At 44.5% G+C, this 26218-nt stretch overlaps 1 protein-coding gene across 1 annotated transcript in view; it reads right to left on the reverse strand.

The window, feature by feature from the left end:
• Positions 1–393: 393 nt before the first annotated feature.
• The window catches only part of LOC147912039 (CD99 antigen-like), a 42052-nt gene continuing 16227 nt past the window's right edge, over positions 394–26218 (reverse strand). Inside the window, exons 3-11 of the mRNA XM_087426713.1 lie at positions 25211–25258; positions 24562–24603; positions 22591–22656; positions 19442–19486; positions 18424–18483; positions 14751–14795; positions 10116–10229; positions 3959–4015; positions 394–2797 (exon numbers count right to left, since the gene is read on the reverse strand). Coding sequence (XP_087282839.1) covers positions 2772–2797; positions 3959–4015; positions 10116–10229; positions 14751–14795; positions 18424–18483; positions 19442–19486; positions 22591–22656; positions 24562–24603; positions 25211–25258 — 503 coding nt within the window. The 3' untranslated portion in view covers positions 394–2771. The remainder of the gene's footprint in view (positions 2798–3958; positions 4016–10115; positions 10230–14750; positions 14796–18423; positions 18484–19441; positions 19487–22590; positions 22657–24561; positions 24604–25210; positions 25259–26218) is intronic.

Genomic DNA, 26218 nt, shown 5'->3' on the forward strand with positions numbered 1-26218 from the left:
TTTGCACAACCTCGATGGGGAGTGAATAGCAGTGTCCATAAACAATTAAACATGCATACACCCTTTTGTATAACAAAGGCAATTTCAGACATTTATGCAACACACACACTTACACAGGTCCACAGTAATATAGTTCGAAAGATATTCATTGCAGCATTTTCTTGATAGCAAAAACTTGGCCACAGCTTCAGTTGGTTGGCTAAATACACTAAAATCCAGATTTATAACAAATCCTCTACTGTATTACCGTCTCCCGTTAGCCTTTAAAGTTTTTATCCTGATTTCAAAACCCATCGGACTGTGATTTCTTTATACACAAGTTCTAAAATGATTAAACAAAGTAATGTTTTTTGCCAAGATATTTAATGATCCAACAAGCCACCTAATTCAAACTCCATTTTTCAAAAGATCGTTTATTTTTATGTCCATGTGAAATTAAACTGAGTCTACAAAGATGTCCATTCAGCCTCCATAAAAAAAAAGGCTAGTTGACATATTTCTTAAATGTACAGATTTATTTATGCATGAGTCATAATTTCATATACTTTTAAAAAATACCCATCCTTTCACTATTCTCTCCGTTAATGAGACATTTATGTTTATAGAATGATTGCGATGCTTATAAACATGTTGATGTTATTCACAGAGTTACAAAAAGATTGATGCATTTTTTTTCTTGTTACAAAATAAAGCAAGTCACTGTGCAAAATCTGACCTCAAAAGCAATCCTTGATGATTCATTGGGGAGGAATGTGGATATTCTCCAAGACCTTTGTAACCCAGGTGTTCCGAGCTAGCCAGCAACAGGACCCAGGCATACTGGATAATCCAGCCTTCAGCCCTTGACAACTGGTGTACCTCATCCCTTGATGAATGAGAGATGTTTGTGTTACATCCTCCAGAATCCAGAACGTCACATCCTCTGCTGCCCACACCTGGGCCACAAGGGGCATCCAATGGGTATTTGTTGCAAGAAACAATGAACAGAAATGATAAATAACCAGAGGTCTCAATCATTTCTTCACCCTGTTTCATATACTCAAACACAGAAAAATAACATAAATACCAAAATGACTGGACAACAGTCCCCATTGATATCTTGGGAATGAAGTTCCGGGAGCTTTTAGACAGGTGGGAAGCAGGGGCCAGTGAAAGGATATGGGTGTGTGGAGGGGTGGAGGTCTCAACAGAAGGGGGGATGCCTCCAATGCCCACCCCACAACTACTGACAGCGTTTATGAGCTTCAAAGTGGAAAAGACCCAGAATCAATGGCTTACACCTCCATACCAATCCTTTCCCCAAATCCAGAGGTCTGTGATGGCAGCCCACACAGGTGTGATGACAGCATACCTTTGAACAAGGAGACTTGTGTCAAATCTGGCTTTGTCGACAAGCAGCAGCTCTTAAAGCCATTATAAGTGACAAGATTAAGTATTCCCAGGAAATTGCCATTCTGTGGATAACTATTCTGAGAGCTTTCGTGAGCACCGCTGGAAGCATACTGAAGATACTCTAATTTTTCAGTGGAGGAAAGTTTAGAGATGAGGTCCATCCCGGCTAGAATATCAGGGCTTCTACGCTTTCTGAGATTAACACAAAAATCCAAGCGAAGCCCGTCTCAAGCTTTTATACAAAAGCACGCATTTTGGAAGCCTTGCAGTGTGTGCATTGCCCGAGATGGGGAAATGCTTCTAAACGTGGAGAAGTCATTGTTTATTGCAAGGAGGAATGCGATCACTTCATTTCAAGCTGTTACAAAGTATACAAGGAGATTCTCTGCTGAAAAGCTGTTTTACGGTTATGTTAAACTGATCTCTCACATAGAAGCAGTTAAACATTTTGTAAAGACGATACAAACAGTTAACAAATTCATGGCATTCACTCACATGGAAGAAAGAAAGGGAATGTCTGATACAGGGGAGTATCTGATGAGGAGGAGTATCTCTGAGGGGGAGTATCTAATACAGATGAGCATCTGATGCAGGGAAGTGTCTGATACACAGGAGTATCTGATGCAGGGAATATCTGAAGCAGGAGAGTATCTGAATGCTGAGGAATACTTGTCCGCAATACGATAAGACAAGAGAAAAGAAAAGGGCAGAGAAAGAAAATGCCAGAAATACAGAGCTAGCACTTAGGTTGACCATTCGTCTTATAGCCCAGAAGGGAACATGGGATCCATCCCACTAATTTTCACAGCCTTCTTTAAAAGTCACCCCAGAGCAAAACATTTATGTAAAAAGTGCTTGGTTTCTAATTTCTTTTTCTTAGTCTAGTGTGAAAAAAAGAATCCTAACAAACGAAAGAAATTTTGAGGAATCTAACTGAAGGCTTACCTCACTCTAAAAAATGGTCAGTGTTAGGGAGGTTTCAACCTGCACTTTCAATGTACAGGTAATTTGCAAACAGACCCAGAGATTCCGTTTGGAGAACTTCAGTGGGGTCGCTATTCCAATGATGGGGACTCGGTGGCGGCGAGCTTTTCAAGTGACGCCGAAAACCCCTACGGGCCACGGAGAAAGTGAATGCAATTCCCCTCTGGATGCAAAACTCTTTGTTAGTCCACATCTTCTACCCAGCATGGCGACAGGTGAACACATCTCAAAATTAAAACAGAGCATCCGACTGGAGTGAAGGTGTGGACAAGATGGGCCGGCTCCCGGGGCGGCTGCTCTGTCCTCCCCACCCGAGGGTGTTCTTCAGAGAGGGGCAGCAGGCAAGGATGGGGATCCCGCTGTGGATGTCCGGGGCTGCTTTCCCCAACAACCTTCTATTTCTCCAGAAGAGTCCGCTGAACTGCCAAGCACAAAGAGATAAGAAAACATTTTACCAGGCATTCCCGTCTCCCCAACTCGCACAAGCCTCTATCTGCTTCTTAAAAGTTTCCCAAGCAGGTGACTCTATGTCTACATAAGATAAATGGGCTCAGAACTCATCACAGACAGAAAGAAAAACAAAATTTGATCTGCTGGAAAGAAATTCAATAAATGCCACAGCACTGTGCGACTGCAGCTGGAAAAAATAGATACTTCAGGAAAAGCAGAAAGAAAACGAGACAAGGCATTTTCTACTGAGACAGCAAAAAATCTCTATAATCTACCAAATTTCAAAACAAATAATTTTCTAAATGAGGGTCCCTGGTTTTGGTTAATTCACAACGATTTGGGACTAAGATTTCCCGATCAGTTCATTTGAGTTTTAGAGGTCTATTTTGCATTTTTGGTGCTTCAAAACAATAGTTCATTTTAAACATCTTTCCCCAATTTGAAATAGCAGTGAGCTGGACACTAACTTTCTAAAAGTCTCAATTTTTAAAATTCAAAACATTTTAAAATTTCATCAAAAACTTATCTCAATTCAATAGATGTCCTATTCAATAAATGTTGCCTCTCTTGGCACATGGGCAGGTCCCAAAATACACATAAATAAAAGAAAAAAAGAAACACACACATGTATTTTTACATAGAGTTTTTTTTTCCTGCCATTTTCCAAAGTCATCGTAATTGCAGAACGCCTGCCTTTAACCCTGAAAAGTTTCCGTAAATTTAAATGATTATCTCTGGACCCTATTCTCCACCTGGTTCAGAGGATTTTGTACAAGTGACCACAGAATGTGACAAAAAGCTGTATCTTGGTGCATTTTCAATCTTTGCTGCACACCAGCCAGCTGCTGACTCTCTGGCCACGCATCAACTGGGGGCCACTTCGAAAATTACAGTAATCGATTATTAAAGAGAGTCTTCAGCATTGTTAGGTCTCATCTGAAGCCTCAAGCCCTGGACATTTATACATCATCTCCCAGAACGAATCCCCTGGAAAGCAATGAGACATAAAGGAGCAAATTCGATGCCATAAACCGAATTTGAGAACTGGGGCAGGATGGCGGGACCAGCGTGCGGTTGGAGGAGACAGAACGGACACACCAGCGGGCGCCTGACTCCCAGCATCCCTTCTTACCGGGGGGCTCAGCGTTGGTGCTGTGGTGGTTTTCCATGTCGACTTCGCCTTGGTCAGCTGAAAGGAAGCACAAAACACCCCAAGAGGGTGAATACAGAGACAACACACCCTGATCGTCATTCTTGGGATGAATCGGCCCCATACCCTCCTCCCCAATCCGCCTCTCCAAAAGCAAAGTGAATGAGAGGGAGGAAGACAGCCACCCAGGACTTCCCTGGCCATCGGAGAATCCAGAGCTAAAGGCCCTTGTGCGGACCCATCTGCTTGCTCCTGCGTTGTCTGTTTTTTAATTTCCATTTCTATTCCAAAATTTTTCAAAAACGCATCCACGCAAACGCGACCATTCTCTCAAACATTCACCAAGGTATCCAGCATTAAGGCCACAGAAGTCAAAACTCATGAGAGATTCACAGACAAGATCCATTTATTTCTTTCCTGCTAAGGAACACATAAATGGTGCACTTTCGACACGAGAGGCACCTGAGCAAGCTCACCAGATCCGTGATAGTTCATTTCCTGTTCACAAAGTTTTCTTCTTTGCAAAATTGCATCGTCTGTGGTTAGCATACCTTCCTGAACAAGACACCCCACACGATTTTGAATCCGGGTCACGGAAAAACGGATCGCAATCTGGGTAAAATGAATTCCATCATCTCTAACCCCCTCCCCCAACCACGAAACAGGACCCCCTTTAGAGACCCAAATTCTAAGATTCAAAAAAGAAAGAAAAACACCCAAAGAGGACAAAGTTCGAAGACATCTGTAAAAGCATTGCACGGCCGGGACCACACATGTCATGGCTTCCGCTGGTGGGGCAGACGGTGGGTCCTCTACACAGGCACATTGTACAGCAAACTGTCATGGCAAGAAGTATTAAATTTGCTTTCATTTCACAGGACCACTAATTTCTCCCTAGCAAAAAAAAAGTGCAAATGGAAATGGCAAAGATATTCATTCTAACGGGGTCGTGAAATGCTCCATCAAATCTGGTTGTTCAAGGAAAAAGAAAAAAAAAAAAGCCCATTTAAAACAATAAAGTATTGCAAAGCCAAAATCCATTGGTGGCAAAATTTATTTCGAACAGGTAAAAAGCATCTTTGGTTCTATACACTCTGGATGGGCATTTGTAGGGGGCAGTGTTCATACGCCGTATTTTGGGGTTGGCATCACAAACTCCCAGCATTTGGCGACGACATTCTGAAGGTACAGGTTTGGGGCTGCACCTTCCAGGAAACGAGGTGGATGCATCATGGCATGAGGAGGGGTCTCCGCCCTCTGGGAGCAGGAATCAACTCCCTCCTTCCCAGACTCAGCACATGCTTGCGTAATGAGGCAATAATGTGGCGCCATCGTTGGCGGTAATTAAAATGCACCTCTGTCGCCAGGGGAGTTCTCCAAGAAGCCCCAAGACTCTGGCCTCTTGGGACTGCTTTTAGCTGGAGCTGATGCAGCCGTGGCAAGGCGAACATTCGAAAGGGAGGGAGCAGACGGGAGCCTCGTGTTCAAGGATGCAGAGCCAGACTCCCGTCTCCCAGTGAAGACCTGTGCAAGCCCCCAGGACACCAAGCAGCGGTCCCCAGTGGGTCCCACAGAAGAGAACAGATTCCAAGAGATTCGCCATCCGTGCCACCTGCTTCCCTTTCAAAACTTAAAAGGCCAGACACTCCCCATCTCAAAAGAAATTAAAGAAACTCAAGTGTGTTTCTTTTAGGCTAGGAACCATTCGGAGCTATCAGAGCAATTACAGCAATCGGGGCTTTAGCGTGTGTCTATGCTCAGGAAATACGTGTGCATATACGTAACAAGCACTCGGGGCCACAACAGGCCCCCGGGGACCGCTGATCAGCAGTGCCTGATCTTGAGGTCACACGGAGGGCTGACTTCTTGGAGGCACACGGAGATCCGATCCAGACTCCCCCTGTGCTAAGTGAGGCACAGGCTTCATTTTATCAGAGCTGAGAAACCTGCGGACGCATCCTTCAAAGAGCCAGAGGGCAGTCAGGGTGACTGCTGTCAAGGCCATCAAGGTGACCACTGGAGGGTGACCAGACCCACGGGAAAAGCATTTACAGCCTCTGTCACAGAGTCCTCAACCCACCCCCCATTACCCATCCCTACTAACCCCAAAACCTATCCTTTAACCCTAATATCACCACCACCCGAAAAAGCAATTTTATGCCCAGAACGAGATGGCCGAATGCGCAAACGGAAAAAAAATCTAGCGATGATTCCATGCTCACAGGGATGTGCAAGGATGTAAGAATTCTCAGGTGTCAACAAGATCCCACCCCACTGACCTTAAAATGTTAAGATATTCCTAAATATATGGACGTTTTCCCCCTGAGAACTGGGAAGTTCCCATATTGGGAAAGAACTGATGGGAGAGAGAGAGAATTAGGAACTGCTTCATGGGAAACGGAGTGACAAATGCACCCTCAAAATCCAGAGGCTATGAAATCAGAGGGTTAAAAATTGCGTCGGTGGCGTGAAAAGATTGAACCCTATGACCGGGGTGGGCTCTGCTCCAGGAGACTGTAGGGAGGATGGTGGTCACCCCTGCCCTCCTGCCTGACCCATTGGCAAAGATGGACTCGACGGGGAGGAACCCCATTAATACATGGAAGCCATCCACTGCCTTTCTTTCCTTTGGATTTAAATTTTTTAAAAATCTGCGCTTCTCTTCCTTTTCTGAAGCTACCCGTGCATTCATATCACATAGTAAGCTTCTATGCTTCAACAAGGGGGAAAACATATAGAATTCAAGGCACAGAATCCAGTCTAGGAGAATCACAAATCCGTGGCAATTTAGCATGACAGAAAGACAGAAGCCACGGTTTGCTTTAGAGTCTGCGTCTTAGGAGACAAACACTGATCAGACGGGATGATCTCGCAGCCCGCACAGGGTTTTCTGCTCGTCCCTAGATCTTCTACTCATCTGAAAAGGAAGATCGAAAAAGAGAAAAGAAAGTGAACTTCCGAGAGGCTTGGTCTGGGTGTGCGCCAACGCCCCAGACAGCAGCAGCCGCGAGCTGTTAGAAAGACGTTCTCTGGGCTCACAAGCTTAGAGAGCAAAGGGAAACAGGGAGCTAGAATCAGAAGAGGACACCAACATTAAGGAGGAGAGGGAAGGAGGGATGGGAGAAGGGAGGACACTCCAGCAGCTCATTTCACTAAAGTCTCAAGAAACCGCTACCAGCCAAGGAGGCTCCAAACAGCAGGCAGATGTGCGGTGAGCAACAGGAACCAGCTGCCACGCACACAGAAGGGCAGCATCACCCATGTCACACGACAGCAGCCAAAGCTGCGCTCTGTCAAAGCAGCCCAGGCTCCGTGTCATCAAACCAGTTACTCGAAGCCAACACGCCAAAACGCCAAGACGCAGTCGACCGTGAGCACGCTCCTAGATGGCTTTAGCGAGCCAGCATGCATGCAATCCCTCAGACTCCTAGAACCATTTCGAATTTTTAGGAATAAAGGATAGATCTATTAAATTTTGCTGGCCGTGGATATTTTTTCCAAAATTTAGCTCACAACAGAACACCGAAAAGCTCTTAAATAAATTTACATCAAGACTAACTATTTGATGGACGCAGCTCCACGTTGGGAAAACACTTCTGCCTCCATCCGCTGGCTCAAGAGGAAACTTGATGGCAAGTCAACAGACGCTACACATTTCAACACACTGACAAAGTCCTGGAAAATCACGTTGCTTTATAAACATGCACTCTTGTAGAATAATGGTTTCCTCAAACCACAGCTTCTTCAAGGACTGGGGCATGCTGTGGCCACATCCTTCTTAGGAAATCTCCAAGCTCAGCATTACATATGGGTTTGTACATCCTAAAATGACCATCCCAGGAGTAAAACCCATAAAACAGTCCTGCACAGACCCCAAAAGTTCTAGGATCTTCACGCCCCCAAAACCAAAATTCAACATTTCAATCAGAAAAATACTCTTCTGCCATAGACTCTTGATGTTCATAGGAGAATAGCACTTAATTTTCTTTGCGTTAACGCTGGGCATTTTATAGCTGGACAAAAGTGCCTAATTACTGAAATCAGAAGTACCAGCTTCCTTCCCTAGTGAAGGTTTGCCCTTTGCTCTGTGTATCTACATAAGCTCAAGATCATCAGCCCCATAACAAACAGAAAGCAAATCAAGACTTAAAGCTGCACCTGATATAAATTCAGCCCAAGAAGCAGAAAGACTGTAGAAAATGTTCTAGGGAAATGAATTTAGCTAGCTCCTCAGTAGCATAAGTTGAATCCTGGACTGCCCTGAGCCAATTCTTCAGAAAGGATGCTTTTATTTTTGAAAACGGTAGGTTCAACTATTTCTACCCGGGCTTTCCATTTTCCACGCCCACCTCCATCCCTGCAGTAGACAGAAGGCTTCAGCCAAAGACCAAGACCCGAGGATGGGGTACGGCGAGATGGAGAACACTTGGTTTTCCCAATTCCCGAATCCCATTTCCAAATATTGGATGACGTCAAGTCTATTAAGACACTTGGATGCTTCCTCAAGTCCCTTGCCTTGACATGTGAACGTGGAATAGCACCACAATATCCCAGAGGTCCCTACATCCCATACCCAAGGTAACAGAAATACTCTTCAACTCCAGAATCCAAGTGGGGTTCACCTACAGATTTTCAGAACATCGTTGGGCCAGGACTTGCCATGTATCCTTCTGAGAGAGCACGGCTTTCTACTCTCCTGGCTGAGCATGATGCTCTGAGATGAGCATCTACAGAGAGGGGGAAATGTAATTGAAAAGGAAACACGAATTCACTTCCCCTGAATCTCTACTCATTTAACCTCTCTGCTGTTTCTAGGAAAAGCAAGAGGAGAAAGGTGTTGTCTTTTGTTTTTCTCCTCTCAGTTCTAAATGTCGATCTTTTATAGGCGTCTCCTCAAACTAGGTCATCTGTCCATTTGGGCACCGCTGGACACTGCCATTCAATCAAGCAACCACACTTTCCCAAGCACCGCCAGATGGAAGGGACCCGGTCACATGTGGGAAACGAGATACCATCGGGCACCCTTATCTTCTACGGCAAGATGAGGGATATAAAAACAGCAGCTTATCTTAGGTCTGTGAATCCAAAACCTGTCTAGGACTTTCAACTTCAGGCTATAAACAGAGTTTGTGGACCTCAAAGTCTGGGATGATGAAAGACGAAGGGTAATCTCCATTCCTAACCTTGCCTCCATCATCAGCATCTGGTCAAACCTTTTGGGAATTTCCCCAGAGCCCTCAGAAGTGGTCCTTTACGTGGATGAGGTCAATGGCAAAGTATGAATAAAGACTTAAGAACACGGGTAGGATGAGAAGTTCAGACACCAGAAGGCTCCTCCAAGGATGAGAGGCATCTACAGTCCACGGGACCCACACAAAGCAAGTCACAACCCATCCCTTGTTAGTCCTGCAGGAGTGAAGGCAAGATGTAGACAGAGACTTCTAGAGATGTATGAACATCAGCTGTGTTCAAAATAGTTGAACTTACTGACGTCAGGGCAGATCCTAAGTAATATAGGGACTTTTGCACATAAAGTCCCAAATCGTCCAACAATGGAGTTCCAATCACTGGTAAGTGTGATATTCTCCACAGTCCCCTATAAATTGTATATTCCACCCAAGAACCTTCCCTAGCAGAAAGGGAATCAGCTGCCCTGTGTTTCGATTTTAATTCCCTTGGGTGGAGAAAACAATATGGCGGCCCTGTGGCCATCGCTCCTGTCCTAATGATGAAGAAGATGATGGTGATTGTAAATAAAGATGAATAAATCATAAAAGCTAACATTTCTTCAACGCTCACTCGCTGCCAGGCAATCTGTGAAGACTTTCACACACGAGCTTATTAATCCTCACAAAAATTCTATGGTGTACGGACTATCACCTCCCCCGTCATAGATGTAAAACCCAAGAACTGGAGTGGTTAGTAACTTACACAAAGTTTACACAGCTGAACACAGGACAGTGTTGGGATCAAAGCCACCCAGTCTGATTCCAGTATTCGAGCAATTTCACAAAGCATCAGTCACCTCACACCAGTTTCGTGCCAACCTGAGTTCTGGCTTGGTTTTAGTACTTTTTAAGAGTGCACAGTTTTCAAGTTAGCGAGGCAGAAAGGAAAGAGAGCAGAGGGGAAGACTTACCGTTCTCTTTGAAGCAGAACTTCTTTTTCTGGTAGGCGATAAAGCTAGAAATGGCTCCGGCCACAGCTACCAAAACAGCTCCCACGATGCCAGGGACCACCCCAGGGGATTCGCCTGTGGGAAGAAGCACAAGACACCACGATTGGGGAGAAAGACACTCATGGAAAGAAGCCCACGGGGCAGGCGGCTGGCGGCCCTGCCAAGAGGAAGACGGTGGGCTAAGCACTGAGACACGGGGCCACAGGTGACCACAGAAGGAATTCCACTCCCGAGCTTTGCCCAATTCCCAAAGACGGCCTCAAATCCTTTTGCATCATAGGAAGGGCCAGTTACACTGCCGTTCCCAGAGGGGCACCTCCCTCCTGGTCCCCAAAAGTCACATCTAGAATTGAAATTAATTTCACTATGTGCACCGTTTCCAATCCAATCATTGGTTTCCAGTGGGACAACAAACTCCACCTCCTCCCCATCCCTATGACCAGCACAGCATCCTAACAGCTCAATGAGGAAGCTCTCAGGAGAGGTGACACATTCCACAGTGGAAGGTGCCCGGCTGGGACCATACAATTCCCATCTCTTCATGCCCTTTCTAAAAATCAAAGCCACTGACCTCTTCATTACTTTCATGATTTACTATGACGGTATTTCCATCCACTGTCACTAATTCTCAAACTACCCATATCTGTCCCACATCTACAGCTGTTTCTTAGCATGACAGGTGCCCAAAACACACTGCTCCATGAATAAAGGAAAGAGGGTGTGATGGTTAGTTCTATATGTCCACCTGACTGGGCTGAGGGGTGACCAGACAGCTGGGAAAACATCATTTCTGAGTGTGTCCATGTAGGTGTCTCTGGATGAGTTCAGCATTTGAATTGTAGGACTGAGTAAAGCAGATTGCCCTCCCCTGTGTGGGCAGCACTCATCTAACTGGTTGAAGGTCTGAATAGAACACAAAGGTGAAGTGGGGGGAATTTGCTCTCTGCTGGAGTTGGGATGTCCATTGAGAATTCTCCTGCCCTTGGACATTGGCGCTCTTGATTCTCGGGCTTTTGGACTCAGACTGGGATTTCCAACCATTGGCTCTCTTGGTTCTCAGTCCTTTGAACTTGGACTGAATTACACCACCAGCGTTCCAGGGTCTCCAGCTAGCAGACGGTAGACTGTGACACTTCTCAGCCTCCATAATCACATGAGCCAATTCCTTACAATAAACCTCTTTCTTTATATCTACATGCATCCTATCTGTTCTGTTCCTCTGGAGAACCCTGGCTAATATAGACGGCATTCCTTCTTAATTCCATCGAGCAATATCCCTCCACTTGACTGGGCAGCAGGAGGGGCAGAGAGGGACCACAGGTCTCAAGTGCTCTTTCTGGTCTGGCTGACCAGAGCCCTGGGACCCTCTATGCCCACCACTCAGACGGAGGCAGAGACAAGTGTAAGCAGCTTGCCCAAGGACATGTAGTTATAAGGACAGAGTTGGAGCCCAATCCAGGAGTTCCCAGTGCTGGGACGCACGCCATCACTTCTGCTGAGGGTCCCTGAGGAGGTACGTTAGAGATATTGGGGTGATGCCACGCACAGAGCTTTCCAATAAGTATTTCAGGTCCAGCTCAGGTCCACAGAATAACACCCCTCAGCCCACATTTATCTACTGAGCACCTAGGATCTGCCAAGCAGCTTTCCTGGTTGTGGGTTGGCAGGAGCAAAGACAGAGTCTTAGCAGGTTGAGGGGATGGAATGTGCATTGCGTGGGTGACAGCAGGAGGTGGTTCCTCTAATTCAGCAGCCCAGGGACGACCTTTCACATAAAGTGGCACTGAAGGGAGCAAGAATGAGGAGAGGGAGCGAGCCACGGGAAGATGTGTAGGAAGGGCTACAGGTGGAGGGCAGGACACACAACCACCAGGGATTAAAATCAGATCCGCACATATCACAGTAGTTTGCAGCCACATTGGATCATGGTCGGGTCTCCTTTGAGGTCATGTGGGCAATTCCCAAGGGTCCAGGAAAGAATTCCAGGTGATCCATGTTACGTGGACATTTATGCCCGTGGAACAAAATCCCACTGTCTTAAATGACCACGTGCTTGTGAGCTTCTATCCCATGGAGATGAAAATAACCATTCTCCCTCATAAATCTCTGCTCCAATGATGTGCTGTTGGCAATATACGTGGACTTCTTCTACATTCTTCGTACGGAACAGTGTGAGCTACCATAGGACCGTAAGCTTTCAGGGACAATCGTCGAAACCACACGGCCACTCAAAAGCACATATGGTTGCCTTCATTCGGGGACAATGTCCGTTACTGGAAAATGAAGAAAGATTCACAATTCTAGCTGCCATATTTGAACCAGATGTTTCTCCAGATGGAAAGGTCTCAGCTCTCCCATGAGGAACAGAAACAAATCATTTCAAGGGTGTCAGCAAAAACACTGGTTCTGATACCAACTACTGGTGGTTGCCTTCGCCCTGTCGGACTTTAACATATGCAAAACAGGGTCATATCGTGGAAAGATGCTTCGAGCTTGGCCATCCCTCTCTGGTAAAGTCATACATTAAACAGTATGTAGCTATAAATGAGGAGCCAGGAATGATGGCCTGAAATAAATGTGCTGGGTGTAAATTCTCTTAGGGCATTTATTCCTAAGTGACCTTCCCATTCTAGGTAAGGGCAGCAAGCAAATTATTATGTCTGCAGGGAGAGCTTAAAACCCAAGACCTGCGTCCTTAAGAATGATAAATATATAAAACAAGGGACCGCGGTCACATTTCTTTCTCCAAGACTATTCATCACAAAATTTAAGAACTTTTTCTCTAAGAACTTTGAGAACATTTTAAGACGATGCATTACACATTTAAGAATCCACATTTTAACACTGATCAAAACAGCACATAGATGTTAAAAATCTTTGCCCAAATAAATACCTCGTCTGCCAACGAAAATGCTTAAAACCAGGGATTTGGCTAGAAGCAACGTGAAAGCGCGCCCCACAAATTTTTTTAGGGACACAAGATACAATCTTTGTCTTTTTTAAGTTTTTAAAGGAGTTCTTTTAATCTTTATTTTTCTTGTACCTTATAAGGAAAAGGTTTCTGAAAAAGGAGAAATGAGATAAACCATCTGTGCTTCCGTGTTGAGAATACAACAAATCTCAGAACCCACGGGGATCCTCATTCACAGTTCCAACCTCATCATGTCTTTGCTCAAGAACAAAAGGGAACCCAAGATCCAGCAGAATGGGCTTTTGCCCCACGATCTGCTAGAGGAGAGGTCTTCTCACCACACACGGGGACGAGGTTGCCTGGGAGCCTTGGGACCAGACCATGGGGTCCACATGCCACCATTGGGGTTCACCAGGTGGCACACTTAGGGAGCAGGCTGGAACTTAAAATGCGGGTGATATTGGCACCCACTTGCTGGACACGTTGGGAAGAGATCAACCAGCTATTTCAGCTGAGCTCCTGCCTGTTCCAGGGCTCGGCTGAAGTGCCCTCCACAGAGAACCATGCTTGGTGCCCGTATCTTTAGGATGATGGTGCAAATGCTAAGCATCAGGTCTTGACCACTGCATCCTCCGTTTCTCAACCCAAGATGTCAGAAACCAGGTGTATGTACCTTGCCCCTCCCCATTAGGAGCCTGGCCTCCACGGCCACCACTCTCACCGTGACCACTTCCTGCAAGAGAGCAACGAACCTTGTTGACAAATTGCACCAGGAAGATTTTTGGAAAAGGAAGACTCACAGCAAGGATGAGCTCATGTGACCTTCAGTTGTGAAGGTACCTTCACAGAAATGACCATGGGATGGACTGATGAGACCATTTAATATCAGGGAGTCCTTTTCCATTGTTGAGTGGGGACGTCCCCACTGTGCTGAAGCTGTCGTCTGTCTTGCTCCCATTTACCTGGAAAGGAGGCTCAAACCTTCCTGCCAGAGTGGGCTCCGGGAGACCCAGTGAGTCCTGGATGCCCCAGGGATTCTATCCGCTGGGCTCAGGCAGAATCCCAGTCAGAGCCCCAGAGCCCATCAGAGCTGTGGGGTGATCCATAGCCTGTTGGCTCCCAGGATATATAAATATGTATTAAGACAAACCATGTATAAATATAATAAATAAACATTCTAATGAAGTATATACTATTATCATTATTCTATATTTATTCACTTATTATATTTAAAGAGAGAGGCGGAAAAATCTACTTTTCTAACTGTAACACTGGCAACAAGGGCCCTCTGAGCAAGTCCCATCTCTTCATTCTCGGGGCTGCGATTTCCACATTCATTACGTAATAGGAAACCACACACGCCACTAGCAATGCCAGAGAGTCACAGAAGAGATAGAGATCGGGTAGAGGAGGAGACGTCTGAGAAGTGCCCTCCATCCACACGGGAAAAGAGAGGAGTTCCAGGAACTCTTAACACAGCTCCAAGGGACCAGCCTCTACGGGGGCAGGTCCCACGGTCCACACCCTGGACGCATCTGTACGTGGCAGAGCTCCGAGAGAGATTTCCCAAGAGCTGGCTGTGATTTCGCCGAGGGCTAAGACTTTCGACCCTGCCGTGATTCTGGAGAGCATGACGGTAATTGGGGATGGAGAGAGAAAGGACACAAATGTAGGGTTAACTTTACCTCCATCTGAAGCCCCATCAGCAAGGTCAGAATCGGAAAATCCACCTAGAAAGAAAAATACAGTGTCATCTGTCACATTGGAACTGTCGGGGGCGGGGGGTCTTGACATCTTGGAGTAAAGGAAAACACCAGTAGAATCAAAAGCAGATCTGGGGAGACCCACGAAGCTACTACTTCATGGGAAAAAGTCTTTCAAATATGCAATTACAGTGAATGCCCATTCTATTTTAAAACTCCTAAAATTGGCGTTACCAAAAACTCTGCTGCTAAGCCTGAAAAAGTCAACACCGAAAGAAATGGAAAGTGCTTGCCAATCTTTTGGATGAACATCAACAAAACAAGCCCAAAGGGATTTATCTGGTTTAGACTTATTGCACTGATGGCCCTAGTTTTTCACCCACCCCACTGGGGGTGGAATGTTCTCCCCAGCCCATGACTCTGGTCTCAGCCACATGTCTTACTCTGGGTACAGGACGTTAGCAAAATGGGAGACAAACGGATATTTTAAAAATAGCCTCTGTGGGGTTGGCCCCCTTGAGAATGGGCCCATATAAGGCTGGTGTAAGGATGTGGGGGATGCATGAGGAAGAGCCCACTCATCCCAGCTGGGACCACTCCAGACAAGTCAACCCCAGAGACCCACTGGTGACCACAGGCAAACGAGAACTGGGCCGAGATCAGCCAAGTCCAACCCAGACTCATCAGATGTAACAATTTTTACAATTTTAAGCCACTAAGTTTGAGGATGGTTTGTTAGACAGCTATAGCTGACTGATTCATACCCAATTTAATCCATCAGCTTAATAAAACCTATCATGATGAACTAGGGTTTATGCCATGAACACAAAGACGGATTTTATACAAGGACATCCTTCAATATAACCTGTCATATTCATGGGTTAAAAGAAAAAAAATATGACCATCTGTGTTGATGACCAAGGCATTTGGTGAAATTTAATATTAATTCCTGTTTGGAAAAGAAAGTGAACTAGAATGGAAAGACACTTCCTGAACTGAATATCTATCCTTTTTTAAAAAAAAAGAAATTTCTTTTCTGTGAAGGTGAATCTCTTGGGGTTTTTGCCTCAAAGCCAGGCGTGACAAATATCTGCTCTCTTCTCTCATATTTAATGCTGTCCTGCATTTTCTAGCCAAGGGAAAATGATACGAAAACAAGTAAACTGTAAGAGAAGATATAAACATAAAAAAGAAAAATCACTAGCAAATAATATGACAGTCTTCTTAGAAAAGGTAAGAAATGAAGAGAAAACTATTAAAACTTAATAAGGGATCATCATTAAGTGGCTAGTTAGCACACTGGCTAATATAGACGGCAGTCCTTCTTAATTCCATCGAGCAATATCCCTCCACTTGACTGGGCAGCAGGAGGGGCAGAGAGGGACCACAGGTCTCAAGTGTTCTTTCTGGTCTGGCTGACCAGAGCCCTGGGACCCTCTATGCCCACCGCTCAGACGGAGGCAGACACAAGTGTAAGCTGCTTGCCCAAGGACATGTAGTTATAAGGACAGAGTTGGAGCCCAATCCAGGAGTTCCCAGTGCTGGGACGCACGCCATCACTTCTGCTGAGGGTCCCTGAGGAGGTACGTTAGAGATATTGGGGTGATGCCACGCACAGAGCTTTCCAATAAGTATTTCAGGTCCAGCTCAGGTCCACAGAATAACACCCCTCAGCCCACATTTATCTACTGAGCACCTAGGATCTGCCAAGCAGCTTTCCTGGTTGTGGGTTGGCAGGAGCAAAGACAGAGTCTTAGCAGGTTGAGGGGATGGAATGTGCATTGCGTGGGTGACAGCAGGAGGTGGTTCCTCTAATTCAGCAGCCCAGGGACGACCTTTCACATAAAGTGGCACTGAAGGGAGCAAGAATGAGGAGAGGGAGCGAGCCACGGGAAGATGTGTAGGAAGGGCTACAGGTGGAGGGCAGGACACACAACCACCAGGGATTAAAATCAGATCCGCACATATCACAGTAGTTTGGAGCTACATTGGAACATGGTCGGGTCTCCTTTGAGGACATGTGGGCAATTCCCAAGGGTCCAGGAAAGAATTCCAGGTGATCCATGTTACGTGGACATTTATGCCCGTGGAACAAAATCCCACTGTCTTAAATGACCACGTGCTTGTGAGCTTCTATCCCATGGAGATGAAAATAACCATTCTCCCTCATAAATCTCTGCTCCAATGATGTGCTGTTGGCAATATACGTGGACTTCTTCTACATTCTTCGTACGGAACAGTGTGAGCTACCATAGGACCGTAAGCTTTCAGGGACAATCGTCGAAACCACACGGCCACTCAAAAGCACATATGGTTGCCTTCATTCGGGGACAATGTCCGTTACTGGAAAATGAAGAAAGATTCACAATTCTAGCTGCCATATTTGAACCAGATGTTTCTCCAGATGGAAAGGTCTCAGCTCTCCCATGAGGAACAGAAACAAATCATTTCAAGGGTGTCAGCAAAAACACTGGTTCTGATACCAACTACTGGTGGTTGCCTTCGCCCTGTCGGACTTTAACATATGCAAAACAGGGTCATATCGTGGAAAGATGCTTCGAGCTTGGCCATCCCTCTCTGGTAAAGTCATACATTAAACAGTATGTAGCTATAAATGAGGAGCCAGGAATGATGGCCTGAAATAAATGTGCTGGGTGTAAATTCTCTTAGGGCATTTATTCCTAAGTGACCTTCCCATTCTAGGCAAGGGCAGCAAGCAAATTATTATGTCTGCAGGGAGAGCTTAAAACCCAAGACCTGTGTCCTTAAGAATGATAAATATATAAAACAAGGGACCGCGGTCACATTTCTTTCTCCAAGACTATTCATCACAAAATTTAAGAACTTTTTCTCTAAGAACTTTAAGAACATTTTAAGACGATGCATTACACATTTAAGAATCCACATTTTAACACTGATCAAAACAGCACATAGATGTTAAAAATCTTTGCCCAAATAAATACCTCGTCTGCCAACAAAAATGCTTAAAACCAGGGATTTGGCTAGAAGCAACGTGACAGCGTGTCCCACAAATTTTTTTAGGGACACGAGATACCATCTTTGTCTTTTTTAAGTTTTTAAAGGAGTTCTTTTAATCTTTATTTTTCTTGTACCTTATAAGGAAAAGGTTTCTGAAAAAGGAGAAACGAGATAAACCATCTGTGCTTCCGTGTTGAGAATACAACAAATCTCAGAACCCACGGGGATCCACACTCACAGTTCCAACCTCATCATGTCTTTGCTCAAGAACAAAAGGGAACCCAAGATCCAGCAGAATGGGCTTTTGTCCCACGATCTGCTAGAGGAGAGGTCTTCTCACCACACACGGGGACGAGGTTGCCTGGGAGCCTGGGGACCAGACCATGGGGTCCACATGCCACCATTGGGGTTCACCAGGTGGCACACTTAGGGAGCAGGGTGGAACTTAAAATGCGGGTGATATTGGCACCCACTTGCTGGACATGTTGGGAAGAGGTCAACCAGCTATTTCAGCCGAGCTCCTGGAACAGGCAGGAGCCTGGCTGAAGTGCCCTCCACAGAGAACCACGCTTGGTGCCCGTATCTTTAGGATGATGGTGCAAATGCTAAGCATCAGGTCTTGACCACTGCATCCTCCGTTTCTCAACCCAAGATGTCAGAAACCAGGTGTACGTACCTTGCCTCTCCCCATTAGAAGCCTGGCCTCCATGGCCACCACTCTCAACGTGACCACCTCCTGCAAGAAAGCAACGAACCTTGTTGACAAATTGCACCAGGAAGATTTTTGGAAAAGGAAGACTCATAGCAAGGATGAGCTCATGTGACCTTCAGTTGTGAAGGTACCTTCACAGAAATGACCATGGGATGGACTGATGAGGCCATTTAATATCAGGGAGTCCTTTTCCATTGTTGAGTGGGGACGTCCCCACTGTGCTGACGCTGTCGTCTGCCTTGCTCCCATTTACCTGGAAAGGAGACTCTAACCTTCCTGCCAGGGTGGGCTCCGGGAGACCCAGTGAGTCCTGGATGCCCCAGGGATTCTATCCGCTGGGCTCAGGCAGAATCCCAGTCAGAGCCCCAGAGCCCCTCAGAGCTGTGGGGTGATCCATAGCCTGTTGGCTCCTGGGATATATAAATATGTATTAAGATAAACCATGTATAAATATAATAAATAAACATTCTAATTATTTTAAGTATATACTATTATCATTATTCTATATTTATTCACTTATTATATTTAAAGAGAGAGGCGGAAAAAATCTACTTTTCTAACTGTAACACTGGCAACAAGGGCCCTCTGAGCAAGTCCCATCTCTTCATTCTCGGGGCTGCGATTTCCACATTCATTACAGAATAGGAAACCACACACGCCATGAGCATTGCCAGAGAGTCACAGAAGAGATAGAGATCGGGTATAGGAGGAGATGTGTGAGAAGTGCCCTCCATCCACACGGGAAAAGAGAGGAGTTCCAGGAACTCTTAACACAGCTCCAAGGGACCAGCCTCTACGGGGGCAGGTCCCACGGTCCACACCCTGGACGCATCTGTACGTGGCAGAGCTCCGAGAGAGATTTCCCAACAGCTGGCTGTGATTTCGCCGAGGGCTAAGACTTTCGACCCTGCCGTGATTCTGGAGAGCATGACGGTAATTGGGGATGGAGAGAGAAAGGACACAAGTGTAGGGTTAACTTTACCTCCATCTGAAGCCCCATCAGCAAGGTCAGAATCGGAAAATCCACCTAGAAAGAAAAATACAGTGTCATCTGTCACATTGGAACTGTCGGGGGCGGGGGGTCTTGACATCTTGGAGTAAAGGAAAACACCAGTAGAATCAAAAGCAGATCTGGGGAGACCCACGAAGCTACTACTTCATGGGAAAAAGTCTTTCAAATATGCAATTACAGTGAATGCCCATTCTATTTTAAAACTCCTAAAATTGGCGTTACCAAAAACTCTGCTGCTAAGCCTGAAAAAGTCAACACCGAAAGAAATGGAAAGTGCTTGCCAATCTTTTGGATGAACATCAACATAACAAGCCCAAAGGGATTTATCTGGTTTAGACTTATTGCACTGATGGCCCTAGTTTTTCACCCGCCCCACTGGGGGTGGAATGTTCTCCCCAGCCCATGACTCTGGTCTCAGCCACGTGTCTTACTCTGGATACAGGACGTTAGCAAAATGGGAGACAAATGGATATTTTAAAAATAGCCTCTGTGGGGTTGGCCCCCTTGAGAATGGGTCCATATAAGGCTGGTGTAAGGATGTGGGGGATGCATGAGGAAGAGCCCACTCATCCCAGCTGGGACCACTCCAGACAAGTCAACCCCAGAAGACCCACTGGTGACCACAGGCCCACGAGAACTGGGCCAAGATCAGCCAAGTGCAACCCAGACTCATCAGATGTAACAATTTTTACAATTTTAAGCCACTAGGTTTGAGGATGGTTTGTTAGACAGCTATAGCTGACTGATTCATACCCAATTTAATCCATCAGCTTAATAAAGCCTACCATGATGAACTAGGGTTTATGCCATGAACACAAAGACGTATTTTATACAAAGACATCCTTCAATATAACTTGTCATATTCACGGGTTAAAAGAAAAAAAATATGACCATCTGTGTTGATGACCAAGGCACTTGGTGAAATTTAATATTAATTCCTGTTTGGAAAAGAAAGTGAACTAGAATAGAAAGACACTTCCTGAACTAAATATCTATCTTTTTTTTTAAAAAAAAGCAATTTCTTTTCTGTGAAGGTGAATCTCTTGGGGTTTTTGCCTCAAAGCCAGGCGTGACAAATATCTGCTCTCTTCTCTCATATTTAATGCTGTCCTGTGTTTTCTAGCCAAGGGAAAATGATACGAAAACAAGTAAACTGTAAAGAGAAGATATAAACATAAAAAAGAAAAAATCACTTGCAAATAATACGACAGTCTTCTTAGAAAAGATAAGAAATGAAGAGAAAAGTATTAAAAGTTAATAAGGGATCATCATTAAGTGGCTAGTTAGCAAAAATGTACAAGAGCTTTCTATAATAACAGAAATAAACAGAGACATAATGGACATAGAAACACATTCATAGAAACAAATAAAAACAGGCAAAAAAATTTGGAAATACATTTAAAGAAATCCTAAGGAGAAAGAGTCACATAGAATGAATTCAAAGGAAGAAGCTCAATTTTGCAAATGTGTCAGCCCTCTATAAATCAATTTGTAGTGGTGAACCATTCAAATGAAAACAAAAAGAGGGTTTCCTTTTTCCCAAGAGGGGACAGGGACCATGACAAAATGATTCTGAAGTTAAAAGGAAAAAATTAACAGCCACAGACAAACAGTGGAGCCACGTGAGCATAAAACACACCACAAAGGAAAGATGCCAAGTCTCACTTCTTGAAAAACACTGTTAGAAATATTCGAAGGCAAAAATAAGCGGGAAAATATTTTCACAATAAATGACTGAAAATAACATCCATAAAGAAATGAAGTAGGCTTATAAATCCATAAGAAAATGTTGGCTATCCTAAAGTATGAGAAAGAACAGAGCTCACAAGCCACCTACACACCAAAGAAAAACTATAGGTGGCCAATCGACGCAGTAAATTTTCTTTTAAGTATCAGAAATAAAGTCATGAAACTAGGACGAGTGGTTTCACCTTTTACATGATCTACAGTCACGCGTTGTGTAACGATGGGGTCACATTATGAGAAATGCATCTTTAGGCAACACTGTCATTGTGTGAACATCACAGAGTGTACTTACACACACCTAGATGATACAGCCCACTACACACCTAGGCTGTACGGTACTAATCCCATGGGACCACCATCATCCATGTGGTCCACCATGGACTGGAATGTTGTGACGCCACACACGGTTGTACTTGACAAAGACTTTCTGGTGGTAATAACCAGTACTGGTGATGGTGTGGAGAAATGGGCATTTGCACACACAGCTGGACAGAGGCAGGTAAATTGGTACAATTCTGAGGGCAATTTCGTAAAAACATGTCAAAAACTACAGAGGTGCTTACCCATAGTGACCTAAACAATTTGACTTCTAGAAATGTCTTTTAAGGAATTAAAAAAAGAGAGAGTTCAGATGGCTTAAATTTGCTTTCTAATTCATCATTCAGGAAAAACATGACATTTTCAAAATTAGAGATTAGTTATAATAGTATATAACTGCCATTAAAAGTTCTATGATAAAACTATTAAATGATATGAGAAAACATTTATGAAATACTAACAAGCAAAAAATAATGTTATGACAGTATGAACAAAACATGGACATTTTTACTTAAAACTTGTTTCATTTAAATTGATAGATACAATATTGGATAGAATAATAGCAAAATGTTGACAGTGGTAGACTAGGGACAATATTCATATTTTTCTGTGTTAAAAATTAAACAAATACACCCACTCAAAATCTGACGTTTCAACTCCAATTCCATTTGGTAGACCGGTGCTGGTCAGATTACTCTGAGAATATCATTATGATGTGTCAGAAAAAGGCAAAAAGCTTTAAAAAACAATAGCTTCTCTCTAGCAAATATACAACATGATATTTTCTCCATATTGATTCTATATATTCAAACACTTGCACTCAATTTTTTAAAGGTTCCCTAAAACCTTGGAAGTATAATCAGCAAATTAAAAATCAAATCTACACCAAAAATATCTTGTAAAACTGCCTTCCACTACTGGAAAATTGGCATGAGCTTGCACAGAGGGTCCACAGCGAGCACATGCGAATCTGAAATCATCTCTTCTCAGTGGATGTGGAAACCACTGTTCTCTGAGAAACACACAGAGGACGCTCAGGGATGGGGGCGTCTTACCAGATCCAGGCTGGCGGGGTTTTGGGTCAGGTTTCGGTTTGGCTGGATTGTGTGGCACTGGGTCATCTGTAAAAGATGAGAGTTGCAACGAGGAGCTATTTGCAGTAAAGGAAACAAAATACACGTTTGCATACAGATGGTTTACCAAACTGTTAGAAATTGGAGTGCGTCCTTTCTCACGGTGGGCATATCCGTACACACGGCCACCTGCTGGTTTCTTTCCATCATCACCCAGCTGGACTGCTTAACTTCATGTATTTTGAATAGAAACGAAAAGCAGATGTGAAAACCAGCTACAGAATTAGTGAGTCCCAGGCCAAAATGAAAATGCAGGGCCCTTTACTCAAACTGGATGAAGAATTTCAATATGGTGGCCACAGAGCACTCCATCAAGGATGGGGCTCCTTCTGAGTGTGTGACCGCACAGGTCCCACGCCCACGAAGCCAACCCTGGCGAGAGTACTCACAATTGCCTTCCATCACTCCAAAGACTATAAGATCTTTTAAACTATAAGTAAGCAAACAGATGAAAAACAGAAATCCCACAACAACAAGCAACAATAACACACCCATTCCCTAGGTTGTCATGGTAAAAACTAGGTCTACTTATCATTTAAAACAGATAAGCCTCTCTCATTCTCTCTTTGTGTGTGTGTGTTGTTTGCCCCAGGAAAGAAGAAACCTTTTTCATCTGCAACAAAGTTAGGTTTGTTAACTGATGAGACAAGAGTGACCACACCATGGTAACAATTGGATGGTGATTTGGGGGAAAAGTTCAAGGAAATTGTAGGTCTTTTGGATTGCAGATTGTCAGGAGGAAGGGGCAATTCAGTGACCGATATTTTTATGCTTTATGGATTTTTATGTGGATTACATTTTACATAAAAATATATTTTTATGGAGGACACTGGAGGGAAGAAGCAGAATCACAATCATCATAGTGGTTGCACAGTGTCATTCTTTTTATCTCCTCAGGCACAATGTTGAAATATTCTTGTTTCTATCTTGTCCCACTGTGGTCAGCGAGAACCCTCATCAGATGCTGATATTTTATAAAATTGTTTATTAGCAGAAAACCTTTCTTAAATGTATTTATCCTTCTGGTCCTACAACTTCTCCCAGAGCCTGTGTTCAGTTGGCATCTGATTATATTGATTCACCATTTGCCTGTCAATGAAAAGGACAAACTGTCTAGCCCTTTGCTTAACCATAACCATTCTGGTGGAAGATCGCCTTTTCTGAGGTCAAATGTAAGGGATGTTGGAAGTACAGCCATCTATTTTCTCAAAAGGAATGATAACCAGATGCTACTACTACAGAGTTCCAGGAATGGGAAAACCCATAGCTGTGTCCGTCGACATGAACAATGGAGTCACAGAGTCTACAACAGTGAAGTTCGATGTTGGCTGGTCAATATACTTAAGGAGCATGGGTTTGTGTTCATCCTACTTTATGAGTTCAAGGGTTATATTCCTGACTATTTAGAGTTCACAGGATGGAGGGAGAAACAAGATCTTCTAATTGGCAGTGGTTAATCGACCCTGTTAAACTGGATCCTGTGTTCAGTCTACACTGGCTTAGGGTCTTGGCACATTCTACAGAGCCAATCCTGACTCGGCCCTCAGAACCCACTCTCCCTGAATTCCCCTCATTTCCTCTTCATCTCTTCCTTCCTCTCTTCATAGCCCCCTGGACAATTTAATTAACATCTTGTCTTCTCTAACCCTACCAAGTGAAAAACCCTTTTCTGGGAATTCTGGATCATTCTCAGTTTCAGTTGAGTCTCTGCACTTTTACGACAGATAATAAATGTACAAAACTACGCTCTGTTGCTCTGTGTGTCTTTAAATGTGTAAATAAATGGAATCATGCTTTCACACACACAAAAAAGAGAGATGTCTCTTTGAAATGATAATAATTTGATGATAATAAGCAAGTCTGTCACATAGGAAATTAAAAAGAGCTACTCACGGTCTCCTCCTCCAAGAGCATCTTCTAAATTGAAGTCATCGTCTAAAGGAGGGAAACCGGTTGTTAATACCGAAGTTCTGGGTGAAACATGAAGAAGATGGCTTCTAAGCAGATGGAGAAATCCTGCATCCCCACGTCCCTCAACGCTCTGCTGAACATCAGTCTCACCAAGGTCTTGACAGGAAAACCAAATTCCTCAACAGTGATACGAGCTTCCTAACTCTGGGCATCAGTTTTACTCTGAGTGGCTAACCACCAATGGGTTGGACCCTTGGGCAATTCCATAATGTGTCTCTGATTCCTTTATTCGAAAGAGTCAGCGACCAATGGCTAGAATGTCCTAGAGCCTCCTAAAATTGTTTCTCTCAAGCAACGAATATCCAAGAACAGTAATGGACACTCAAACAAAAGCATCCAGGGATGCTGTCTCAATGACCAAAAGCATCTCGAAGAAGTGTCAGCACCCATTCTTAGAATAATCATTGGACTTGATAGTGTCGATGTCACAATGCAATTCAGATATTAACCAGACCATATCTGGAGGTCCAAATTACTCATCTTTATAGTTGTCTACATCTTGTCCAGCTCTTGGGGAAACTGAGGCACACAAGAATGATTTCTTGGCATACTATGAACATTTGCTTCTTACCAGCACTGGGATTTTTGGGGGGTGGAGTCTTGGGTTTCTTGTTATCTTCTAAAGAGAAAAGACATTTCAGTCAGTAAAACTCGCAGCTGGGAAACAGTCAATTCCCAAGGATGGTCCATTTCCTTACAAATAGTCGGGAGAATGTTTGAAGCATCACTTTTCCTGGTGGCGACTAGATTCTTGTGCCCACTAAAACCCACGTCAACAGGCACACAGGCTGATATTGGCCACGGTTTACACTGAGACGAAGAGCTCCCTCCCCCCTCATGATGTGGACAAGGCTGTGTGTGAAAGAGGAAGCCAGAAGAAGTTCAGCACAACAACGACGTGGAGAGCCTAAAATCTGTGCATGAGGAGAGACTTGGGACCCTTGGTTGAAATACTGTTCACATTTATTATGTGGAATACACTCACTCAGGACCATCCCTCTGGGAACCAAAGCATATTGACCTAAGGTCATAAGGCCAAAGACGCCTCCAAGTGCATCCTTCCCAGTGGCCAACAAGGGGTCCATCGTCATGAATAGGATTGTCTCCGTTGGTTCTTGGGACCACCACTACCCCCATGGTTTCGACTCAAGCCTTCTGCACTGGACCACAAGGAGTTAAAGAGATGTCCTGAGTTGAATACTGTGCCCCCTAATTTATGTCCACCAGGAACCTCAGAATGTGACCTTATTGAGAATAGGGTCTTTGCAAATGGCACTGGTTAAGTTAAGATGACGTCATAGTGGATTGGCACGGACCCTTAGAGGACTGGTGCCCTTAAAAGAAGAAGGAAATTTGAATACACAGAGACACAGACACAGAGGAGAAGCCACATGAAGACAGAAACAGAGACAGGAGGGATGTGGCCACCAGCCAAGGGACGGTGACCCTTGCTCCCTGAAACCAAGGGGTACCCACCGGACACAGCCCCTTCCCTAAGGGCCTGGCAACTCTGCTCGGCATTTGTGACCACCAAGGGTGTGCAAATTATTTCATCTTTAAATATATTCACTACGTTCCA

Source organism: Ceratotherium simum, chromosome X, assembly GCF_057802395.1.
Source record: "Ceratotherium simum simum isolate JZ-2026a chromosome X, ASM5780239v1, whole genome shotgun sequence".
Lineage (NCBI taxonomy): Eukaryota > Metazoa > Chordata > Mammalia > Perissodactyla > Rhinocerotidae > Ceratotherium > Ceratotherium simum.